Raw genomic sequence first — 12696 nt, 5'->3', positions numbered from 1 at the left:
CTAAGGTATCTCTGATTTTTTGTGAGAGTTTGACAAGTTTTTCATTTGGAAGCCGCATGATTAAATTTTGCGTATCAAGTTCTATACCCAAAAAAGTGAGTAATGTAGTAGGCAAAGTAGTTTGAAAAGGCGGGAATCTTAAAGGACCAGCAATGCGACCAAGTTTAACTTCCTTCATTAATTTTTCTTTAAAAATGTTGGGTAGCTGTATTGCACTTTTTAAATTGGAACTTTCCCTTGGTTCCCTTGAGTCAAAATATTTTAATGAAAAACCATATTTGAAACCAGATATAATTTCATGTGCTACATTTTTATGTGGGTAAAATTCTAAATAATTTTCCAAGACAGATACTTCAATAGGAGTATTTCCTAATGAATAAAAATTTATACTTTTTGTTACTTCTTCCTTGAGCCTGGTTATTACATTGGGCCTTTCTTTTTTTGCCACTGCATATTTCACATACATGTTTAAACCTACAACGAGGGAAGTAGGCCCAGTCATTACCATTATTATAGTATTTACAGGAAGTATTTGTACTACCACTAGTTACCTGTGACTGCTGATGTGCTCTCGTGTAAGCGTTTGAAAGTGTAGCTGCATTTGAATTATAATGACCACGATTTTGTGTATTTGTGATTGCATTGACGTATTGTTTTGTACTGTGGGAGATGTGATGTGTAATAGCCAATATTCACCGTGTATGTTTCCCAAAGATACATTTGGATTCTTTTCTATTTCTAGCCTAAAATGCTCGTCATAGGTGTCCCAGTTTTTCTGACCTCGTTGCAACTCATCTCATATCGCGCATATATTTTAACAATTCCTGTGCCCGAGTCCTGCATTTCTCAATGTAAACACAAATCAATACCCGACGATCTTTTTTCAAAGCAAATTTTCCTCCTGTTTAATTTTAAATCGCCCTCGTCAACCTCCTCCATTTCTTTTTGCGTTCTCCAAAAAATATGTAACTCAATAAACTTTTCCTCCCAAATATTTTCCTTAATTTCAAAAGGCACGTGTTCCCCCACTGTGTCATGAATGCTAGCCTCTTGTGTCGGGGTGAAATCAATTGAATTATGTGCCATTTCAAAATTTGTATGTGACGGGTCGTGCATAAAAGGGGAGAATGCCCGTGAATCCTACTCCGACTCATTACCTGATAATATGTCAGCTTCTTCTTGTCCTTGTGTCTCCACGTGTTCCACCTCCTGTCTTTTCCTGTCCATCCGTTTGCGTCCAACTCCGTCCTTCTTTTGAGTTATATCTACGGTCCGAACTCCCTGTCCTTCTTTCCTGTTGGTCGTCTTCCTCTTCTTTTCAATGACCCTTGATGGCGATCCCCTGTCATATCTTTTGTTTTGCATCTTTAAGTTTTAAATAATTAAACTATTTCCTACAGCACCTACTTCGTTGTCGACAACAAATTAACAAGTGCCAGATACAGGAATTCCAAAATTCGAATTCCATGCGAGAGCGCCATCTATGACGATGCCATATATGCAATGAGCTAAACAGTGCAACACCCACACAATTATTTGATTGAATTAAACCAGATTATTCAAAATATAAAATGTTTATAATCTCTATTATTCAATAAATACGAAATATAACAGAAAGATTACAGGACGGTAACTTTTGCCTTACCATAGGTGTAACTTTTATGACTAATATATTGCCAATATGGTTATCACCGCAGAAATGTTAGGTTTATGGCTTACATTAGTAAAATATTTTATTTGAGACCATATAATAGAAACAATAATCTTTATGAGCAGCTTACTTAGTTTTGTCGATTGTGGTCGTAATATTTAAATTGATTCTTTGAATGACGTATTACCAGCATCTCTTTCTGTTCAGTTCGAAAACCAAAATTTATCAGATCTCATTAGAGTGCTTTTACGTAAAGTAGTTCGTTAGTAGGAACTTTGGTCGAATCAAACTGAAGACTAAACTTCGGCATTTTCTGCTTTCACCAGTCATTCATGAGTACATGAGAGCAAATGCTGGATGTCATGGAGTAAGAATTATGTAGTGAAAAGTCTACCTGATTATTGTTATATGGTGTGAAAAATTTTCCGTTGAACGTTGAACATCCATTATCTACCAATCCCAAATCCAATTTCTGTTTATCTTTAATTTTTAAATCTTCAGGCTTTTGCACATGTTTTGGATACGGTGATCCTCATTATTACACACCAGATGGGGCAGAGATACATTTTATGGGAACTTGTAAATATACATTATGGAAGTCTACAGTACCAAATGATGAATGTTCATTCAGAGTTGAAACGAAAAATGAGAGAAGATATGGTCAAACGAAGGTTGCATACACACGAATGATTGATTTTTTTATTGAACAAAACAAAATTCGCATTCTTCAAGGTGGTACTACTTTGGTGAGCAATGTGAAATTTGATCTTACCTTATATTATAATTCTCAAACGAAACAGTGTAAAGGATTTGATAGATTTGGGAAACAATTAGAAAAGTTCAGGCTTGATGACTGCAATGTTTTGTAATATATTTCCTCCATAGATTTAAACCAATATCACTGAACCTTTGTCGTATAATTGAATACATACATACTGTGAATCTAACATTGAAACAATCAGACATTTATTTATTTCATATTTCGTTTATTTCAGATATTTCTTTCCTTATTGTTCTTTCATTTGCTTAATTTATGTATCCCGGAACTAATCTTTTAAAGATTACGAAATGAATGCCTAAACAATAAATGGTGTACTTTACAAATCAGGTGCATATTACCTGTTTCGGTTCTTATACATCCTTGGCTTTCAAATATTCGGCTTTGAGCGTTCCTGATGAAGTCAAATCCTGAAAAGCGCTTCGGACGCATGGAATTTATAACGTGTTGTTTTCATTGTTTTCGTTTATTTTTACCTGTATTTAATAAATATGCAATTTTGTAATGAATTGTGACTATGTGAACAATTGTATGTAATACACAGCCCCTAGATGCTTTGTAACATAAACATTAAATATAGATGTGAGCATTCACCATTTTCTTATCAACTCCACAAGATTATATTTTACAAATCAAAGCGTTAGTAGTGTACCAATGATCAAATATTGTTAATCGATTAAGAAGACACAACTGAATGTAACAAACAAAATCTTAAGGAATCACATGAACTGCAAAATGACAGAAATCGGATGCGTCGCCAGAGTAAGCTTCTCCTGCTATGCATTCACCAACCGTCATGCGAATCTTAAATCCAACAAAATGTCACAGCCGGGAATAGGACTTAAAAAGAAATTGATTGCTTGTTATGTCATTATTTTTATCAAAGGATACATAGTTATGCAAATGACATTAGGAACGACTTTTATTATACCTCTGTTTTTTTAAGTTCGTAATACATAGTGATTGGGATGTTCGTCTGTTTGTCGATCCTTTCGTCATTTCGTCTAACTTTGGTAACCGGTTCTGCTCCAAATTATTTTAGGGGATCTACTTTGTGACATCCGCACATTTCAGTACACTTTTAAATCCGCTTATCCTTCTAAACTTCCATCAGAATTTAATGAAAAATTACACATAATCTTCACCATAAAGTGCGATTATGTACCTGCTGTTTTATTCTTAAATCCGCTTATTTCTAGGATTTCCCTCCGCAAGTGAATTACTTTGCCATTGCATTATTTGTGGTTTAGCCATTTTGTATCCCAGTTCCTCCTAAATCCCTTATTGTAATTTACCGAATATTTATCAGAATCTCAACCATGTGATTACATTGTGCACCTCATATGTTTTGCATTTCTCTTAACAAAGCATTGAATTTGCCAATTTATCTGGTTTACAAAAATATATAACAAAAAAAAAAAAAAAAAAAAAACGGCGACACTATTAAGAATATCAATTTCGTAAAAAATAAAATGGTCATAAGACCTAACATAGTTTCATTTCATTTTCAAATGCACCCACCTTCTCAAGTATCTATTTATATGTTCTTCAGTTAAATGGCATAGCTGTAGGACTACCGACCTTAACAGCAAACAACTCCATAGAGATAACAAGAAGTGGCAGTTACATCACAGCAGTTCATTCCAAATGTAACATACGAGTCCAGTTTGATGGTTCTCATATGATTGACATAAAGGCTTCTAAAAATCATTTCGGTGGAAATTTAACTGGACTATGTGGAAATTGTAACGGAAATGCCAAGGATGACTACCAGACCAAGTCAGGAAAAGATGTTTCCGGGTTGGGATGGGCGGGCTATGCAACCATCGGCAATAGTTACAAAGTATTGGATGATTCTGACAAACCAGATCTGAAGTAAGATAACTAGTGATTTTGTTAAGTTGTTTTTATTCATAAATGTATAGTTTGTCCAGTTATAATACTTTAGCATATATTTTTCTATAATTCTCTATAATTTTCTTTTTGAACTACATTAAATTCGTTTCAGTTTTCTTTAATTATTTTGTAGTATGTTTTTAATAAAAGGTTGTCAAATTTTGATATAAGTAGAGTTTAGGTTTAGAAATAATTGCAGGTGAGGCATAAAGTAAAATAACAAAAAAAAAACGAACTCAAAGGAAATTTCTAAACACAAAGTCTTTTATAAAATGGCAAAATCAAAAGCTCATACACATCAAACGAATGGAAAACAACTGTCATATTTCTGACTGAGTACAAGCATTTCCTTATGTCGAAAATGGTGGATTAGACCTGGTTTTAAAGCTAGCTAACTTGTATGACAGTGGCATAGAATTCCATTGTATTGACAACAATATGTCAGCAAAACAAACAGACAAAATAGATAAAAATGTAAATAAAATGGGGCACAGCAGTCAACATTGTGTTATAAACTTAATCACTAAAAAAACAAATAACTATTTTAACAAAGAAAAACAAAATGGCATATAGACACTCTATAGACAAAGTGCATAAGTAAAAATGAAAGACAAGAATACAAAATTGACCATAGCACAATAACACAATGGCGGTATGTATAAATACCGAGCCACGCCAAATGTATATTACCAAAAATAAACTAAACAGTAAAGGTAAAAAATAACAATGAAAAAAAAGAACACTATAACACGTAATTGCCTTTGATCTATAATACAAGACCATCATGTATTATTTGTGATACGGAATATTTATCAACAAGGTCTTGATGTCTTCCAATGAATTTTTTAGAAAAAAGGACGAAAAGTTCTTTGACACTGGTTCATCAACTTTCTGCTCAGACACTGGTGACTTTTTATAAATTATAAAATTAAGATTATAAAATTAAGATAATTTTAGATTTATTCGAGTTAAATGCGGTTACAATCTATAGAAGATGATTCATCCTAAAAGTTGATAGAACAGACTCAATATAAAATATCTCGTTCTATCTTATCAACAGCTGTGCTGATGCTGAGGACCCAGGTGAATGTTCTGATAAAGATAAGGAACTAGCCAAGACTGATGCTTATTGTGGGTACCTATTATCAGAGTCCAGTCCATTTAAGATATGCAGAGAATCAAAGAAAGTAGATTTTACTAAGATGTACTCCAGCTGTGAATTTGATGTTTGCTCCTCTGATAAAGATAATGCTAATTGTCAAACGTTAGAGAGTACTGCACTTGCATGCAGTCAACATGGATATAGAGTAAAATGGAGGAGCCTAAAATTTTGTCGTAAGTTTTAATCTATATTAGAATAGCTCCACAAAGGGTAATACTGATTACCGTCTATACACGACATACTTGCGGAGAAACCTTAATTATGTACGCTCAAAATTCAAAGTAAATACTCATACTTTTAAAGATTAATTTTATCACAACCAGTAGCTTACTAATGTAGAAATCTCGTTAGTCGATCATGAATAGACAAATCAAGTTAACAAAACTGAGGTAATCGCACGGACTCCAAAATGATCGGGACCAGATGCAACGGCACGGTAAGCGTCTCTTCTATGCATGCATCACCCGCCGTGTGATGTCAAACAAATGAATACGTTAACCTAATAAATTTATTCGGTGTTATTTGTTTTCTTCCTATGACTTGTAAAGGAGTGTGTTTAGTTTTAATTTCATTGAAATCTGACACGCTTTATGAAACATGTAAAAACGTAGATCCAGACGTCTGGATGACTACATCATTTTACCTTTATTTCTATTTTTTAAAACAAATTAAGTGAATAGGTCTGTCGTTTATACCGGACAAATAAAATGAACCATTTTTTCTTCTTTTGATGCACATGTCTTAATCATTCATCCAGAATGATCAGCGTGGAAAGTTTTCAACTTCAAAGAACTTCTAAACTAAAGATAGATTAAAAAGCTAGCTTACATTTTCTAAGGTCATGCTTGCGATACAGACTGTGAGTACATGATTTATCTTATATATATTCTTAATTGTATATGAAAAACGGAGGCAGTACAATTGATTGACACGGTTCGGGGACTTTTTTTCTTTTTTGCATATGATCTACAGAATATCAACTACTAATTTTTTGTACTAGGTTAAACTACTATTGTGCTTTTGTAGCCGTGACTTGCACAGGGGATTTTGTTTACAAAACAACAGTATCTTGTACCAATACATGTGACAACCCAACAGCCACACAGAATTGTCAAGATCCACCTGTTGACGGCTGTACATGTCCTGATAAAACCTATTTGAATGGCGGTAAATGTGTAACTATGGAGAAATGCGGATCATGTAACCTTAAAATTGGTGGCATATCTTCAAAATTAGCAGTAAGTATAACTTCGATTTCTTATTAAACTTATTGAAAACTATTATAGGTTACCTCTAGATAATCATTTATGTTAAACCTTGAATTTGAATGAAAGTTTTGCCACTGAATTGTATAAAAAAAAACCAATATTAACTAAATCAATTTATATGTTTTGTTTACTTGTGTTAAAACACACAAGATAAATCAAACCAACTTTGCGAAAGGGAATTTATAAAATGATAACAGAGATAAAAAACGCTCTACGATTTTGTTCTGCATGGAACATATGTGGTGATTTTTTCAAGTGAGAACCAGATAATTGTTTTATAATTTTATTTTGACATAATACTGGCTGTTTTTAAATATGAAGAAAAACGACACATTTAGTGTCCTTCTCTTATCCGTACAGGCCATGAACACAAGTATTAAAAATGGTCGTTTTTCATCTGTTTGAATCTATTTCACTATAATAGAGTTGTCAAACTTGTTTTATTTGTATGTTGCCCGCTAGACTGTGCGTTGCCCTCTAGACAATATGATGCTTTCTAGGTAGTTTTTGTTTAACTATTTTTGTCGCCTGGTTAGTATATATACTTGGCAAATGCTCTACATCTCCTTTATTTATTTGAACATGGTTTCAATATGAATCTTGAATGCTTATTTAACGTCTTAAGAAAGAATTATGATTTATGTGAAACGCACATTTTCAAATCATAAATTATTGAAACATACGTGTAGCTGACGTCAAACGATTTTTCTACCCCAGGAATAGCTTACCTTAACTTTAAGTGATAACACCTTTTGGAATTTCGGGTATCAATGCTCTTCAACTTTGTACTGTATTTGGCGGTTTGAACTTTTTTGATTCAAGCGTCACTGATAAAGTCTATTTTAGACGAAACGCGTGTCTAGCATACAACACTTTAATCCTGGTATTTCTGATGAGTTTATCTTATATACAAGTATGCAAATAGTAGTTATTCATGCTAATATTTACGCTGTTTAAGGCAAGTTTACCTTCCATATAATTATTTGTTTGTCTCACAGATGATAGCTGCAAACATCAGTAACACGAATGTGTGCTATGTGATCATTAAAATTAAGAATTATTTTTATTTTTGAAATCATTTCAGTTTGGCGATGCTTATCCAAAAGGTGATTGCATCGTATCAAAAAGGTGTGACATGGTAAATGGTACCTTTGTATTAGTAACTATTCCAGCAAAAACAATCTGTCAATTGGATGAATGGTGTAAAACGAACAACTTTGGCATGTATGATTGTACAAAGAAGCCAAGTAAGTATCTATGTGCATGTTGGAGTGGGCATTCCGGTTCGAAAAAAAAAAACGGAACGGAAGAAGAGTATGAAATCGAACATATAACTATAAAACTTAGTAAAATATGATGCTCATAAAAAGTAAAATAACGAAAAAACCAAACTCCAGGGAAGTTCAAAATCAAAGGCTAAAAACACAACAAACGAATGGAAAACAACTGTCATATTTCTGACTTGGTACAGGCATTTCCTTATGTAGAAAATGGTGGATAAAACCTGGTTTTATAGCTAGCTAAACTTCTCCCTTGTATGACAGTCGCATAAAACTCCATTATATTGACAACAATGTGTGAACAAAACAAAAAAGACATAATAGGTAAATAAGTCAAAAATAGGGGTACAGCAGTCAACATTGTGTTATAATCTTAATCACTATAAAAACAAACAAATATGTCAACAAAGAAAAACCAAAATTGGATAAAGACAAATCACATAAGCAAAAATGAAAGATAAAAAAAATGACCACAGCACAACAACACATTGGTGCGATGCATAAGTACAGAGCCACGTCAAAAGGATATTACCAAAAATGGTCTAAACAGTAAAGGTTAATAATTTACAAAGACAAATAAAATTAGAGCACAGATTATTTCAAGTCATGTCTTCTTTGACTGTCCATGGCTTAAAAACACATATTCCCTGAGATGTGTTTTAATTGATTTTAGTCTCTGATACACGATTTTTTATTATTAATTGTTTTTGGCTTTTAACTATATTTCAGTAACTGCGAGTACTCTCAAATCGTACTTTCTTGTTAATTTGACCTGTTGACACAATTTGTAATGCATTTCTGTTATTCAATGTTTACTTATTTTGTGTTATATCTCGTCTCACTATTTTAAATATGTACCATCTTTAAGTAGTATGACGGTAAATTTTCACTTCTGTACTCGTACTGTGAACACCAAATTTATTTGTTTTGTAAAAAATGTTTCTGTACTCCTAACAACAAAATTATTATATCTAAATTTACTCTGTACGTTATTTTATTTAACGCCATTTTGTCCTACATGTAGGTTAGAGTTGTCGTTTTGACTTATTCGTTCAGTTTTTGTTACTTGTTTTTGTTTATATGTCTTTTTGATCGAGTTAAGCCATTTCAATTGATATTTTATAGTGTTGTAATGTTACACTACTATTTTAGGTTAGGATGAAGGTTGGTGCCTGTTAAAACGTTTAAACCCGTTGCATTTGTATGCACCTGTTCTAAGTTAGGAGCCTGTTGTTCAGTGGTTGTCCTTTGGTGGTGTGGTTCATAAGTGTTTTTCGTTTCTCGTTTTTTATATAGATTAGACCGTTGGTTTTTCTGATTGAATTATTTTACACTAATCATTCTGGGGCCCGTTATAGCTTGCTGTTCGGTGTGAGCCAAGGCTCCGAGTTGAAGGCCGTCCTTTGACCTATAATTGTGTACTTTTTATACATTGTAACTTTGATGGAGAGTAGTCTCATTGGCACTGATACCACATCTGCTTATTTTAGATTAAACAAAACATTTGCCAACACTCACCTCTGTGATAACAAGGGTTCAAATCGTAAGATCCAGCATATCCCATTACGCATAAAAAAAGTTCATTGTATTAACTTACTCTCTAACATTAAAAGCAACCTTTAATGCATACAAATTGGCATACAAGCATGGATTTTCTACCCAACGAATAAATAACCTTAGTTGTATGGTTGTTCTCAATGCACTTCAACTTCGTTCTATATTTGTCTGTTGCAAGAAAAACGGATTTGTTTTACTAGAAAACACGCAATTCCATATGAATGTGGAATATTTCACAAAGTGAACTGTGCTGTCATGTGTTAACAGAAAGTTCATGTTGTGCATTAAAATTCATGCATTTCTATCAGTTAATGGTGGTTGGCAAATAACTGGAAACTGGTCAGACTGGAGTACTTGTAGTAAAACATGTAATGGGGGAATTCGTCAAAGAACACGTGGCAGAAGTTGTACCAACCCAAAACCCAATTACGGAGGCACATCTTGTGCTGGATCAATTAAAGAAATCTCGTATGAAAGTTGTAACACACTTAAGTGTCCAAGTAAGTAGTAGATTGACTACTATTGTTTATATTTTTTCTGATGCAGATCATTAAGACAAAAGGTAAAACAAGAAGACAATACTCTAAAAAAAAAAGACACATGACTTTTCACGACATATGCACATTCTATTAGCAGGAACCACTGAAAACTAAAGTTTGGCAAACACAAAAATGGAAGTGATATGATGCGTCCCATAATGACATGAACATGTTGCCTCGCTTTGCGCACAATATATTGATCTGCAATATATGTAAATGATTCGAATTTTAAAAGTGAAAGAGATAACAGTACTTTAGAGAAATATGTCTTAAGTCACATTAAACATGTTGATTGAGTAATAAACAATTAACTCGGGAAGATTCTTGGATAGCAATAATGATTGGCTTTGTCAAAGAAGCGACTGTATGCGACGAAAACAAAAGTTGTGAAATTTTAACACTATATGCATTCGACAATGGTGATTAGTTCATCGAATAGCCTTATTTCAACTGTCAAATGGTCTGAGATCATAATTATGTAGGCTGCCAGTTGTTAGAATTTAGATCTTCTAACATGGTCAATAGAACAAAGGAAATCAATCTTATCTCAATGGTTAGAACGGTTGTACATGAAGCTGTAATGAATAAATTCTGTGCCAAAAATTCCTATATTGTATACTCAAATTTCAATGATTTTTATAAGAAGAGATAATTTAATAAATACGAAATATAAAAGAAAGATTACTTGAATGAAATGCATGCCTTACCATATGGGTTACGTTTATGACAATTGTATTTGCTAATATTATTATCGGCGCTAAAATATTTCGTTCGATGGACTACTTTAGAAAAATATTTGATCTGAGACCATATAATCACACAGAATAGAAAAAAATCATGAGGAGCTTACTGCGTTTTGTCGATCGTGGTCGTAATATTTGAAAAATAAATGTCTAGATTTTTTTGTATGACGTACTACCCACAACTCTTTCTGTTCAACTCGAAAACCATTGTTTATCAGATCTCATTATGGTTGCCAGTTCAACATCTGTCATCTAACAATCCAAATCTAATTTCTGTTTATCTTTAATTTTTAAATCTTCAGGCTTTTGCACATGTTTCGGATACGGCGATCCTCACTATTACACACCAGATGGCGCAGAAATACATTTTATGGGAACTTGTAAATATACATTATGGAAGTCTACAATACCAAATGATGCATGTTCATTTAGAGTTGAAACGAAAAATGAGAGAAGAGGTGGTCAAACGAAGGTTGCATACACACGAATGATTGATTTTTTCATTGAACAAAACAAAATTCGCATTCTTCAAGGTGGTACTGCTTTGGTGAGCAATGTTGAATATTATCTTATCTGATATTTTAATACTTAGACGAGCAGTGTAAAAAAGTTTATAAATTTGTGAAACGATTACGAAAGCTCAGGCTAGATGGTTGAAATTTTGTGTTAAATATTTCCGACATAGATTTAAAGCAATATCACTAAACTTTTGCTGTATAATCTAACGTTTACGCAATCAGTAATTTATTAATTTTGTTTTGTTAAGTTCAAAAATGTCTTTCCTCATTTTCTTTCATTTGCTTAATAATGTATCTCGGAACTAATCATTTAAACATTACGAGCTGAATGGCTAAACATTAAATGGTGTACACTAGAAATCATGTTTATATAAATGAATTCGTTCACTTCACCTGTATTAAATATTTATTCAATTTTGTAATGAATTGCGGCTATGTGAACACATTGTAAGTAGTAAACAACCCTAGATGTTTTGTGACATAAACATTAAATATATATCAGAGCATTCTCCATTATGCAATTATCGCCTTTAATTTCCCCACAAGGTCATAATTACCAATCAAAGTGATAGTAGCTTATCGATGATCAAAAATCGTTAATCGATTAAGAAGACAAAACTAAATGTAATAAACATAAACTTAAGGAATCACATAAAATCCCTCACTGTAATTTATTGTATATTTCTCAGAAACTTAACAATATAATTACATAGTGCACCTCATATGTTTTGTGTTTCCCTTGAAAAGAGGGGCTAAAGATACCAGAGGGACAGTCAAACTCATAGATCGAAAACAAACTGACAACGCCATGGCCAAAAGTAAAAGACAAACAGACAAATAATAGTACAGATGACAGAACATAGAAAACTAAAGACTAAGTAACACGAACCCCACCAAAAACTGTGGTGATCTCAGGTGCTCCGGAAGGGTAAGCAGATCCTGCTCCACATGTGGCACCCGTCGTGTTGTTTATGTTATTACAAATCAGGTAAATAGTCTAATTCGGTAGGTCACATTCGTGAAAAGGGAAGGGTATTGTAGTTACGACATAAGGAACATGTCCGATAGCATCTGTGAAACGGTTATTCCATTACGGTCAACCAACTCGTGATGGCATCCGTAAAAATTACGAAGGGATGATTTCAACTTCACCATTTGGAACTCTTGGTTTAATAGCTTCCTTGTGAGCAGCAGTCCTATATCAAGGAAATCATGATAGGAAATACAAGCCCGGGAATAGCGTATATTTAAAAATCATTGATTTTGCCAAAGATTCATGTGGGGGCAAGGAAAATCTTTTTGTT

At 33.2% G+C, this 12696-nt stretch overlaps 1 protein-coding gene across 1 annotated transcript in view; it reads left to right on the top strand.

The window, feature by feature from the left end:
• The window catches only part of LOC127704690 (IgGFc-binding protein-like), a gene marked incomplete at its 5' end in the record, with an annotated part of 68761 nt that overhangs the window by 15345 nt on the left and 40720 nt on the right, over positions 1–12696 (top strand). Inside the window, 7 exons of the mRNA XM_052208828.1 lie at positions 2153–2397; positions 3982–4304; positions 5386–5660; positions 6514–6725; positions 7840–8002; positions 9901–10092; positions 11177–11421. Coding sequence (XP_052064788.1) covers positions 2153–2397; positions 3982–4304; positions 5386–5660; positions 6514–6725; positions 7840–8002; positions 9901–10092; positions 11177–11421 — 1655 coding nt within the window. The remainder of the gene's footprint in view (positions 1–2152; positions 2398–3981; positions 4305–5385; positions 5661–6513; positions 6726–7839; positions 8003–9900; positions 10093–11176; positions 11422–12696) is intronic.

The sequence above is a fragment of the Mytilus californianus genome, unplaced genomic scaffold (assembly GCF_021869535.1).
Source record: "Mytilus californianus isolate M0D057914Y unplaced genomic scaffold, xbMytCali1.0.p SCAF_1, whole genome shotgun sequence".
In the NCBI taxonomy this organism is placed as follows: Eukaryota; Metazoa; Mollusca; class Bivalvia; order Mytilida; family Mytilidae; genus Mytilus; species Mytilus californianus.
Note: the sequence above shows the minus strand (reverse complement) of the source record. Positions and strands in the feature narration are given on the sequence as shown.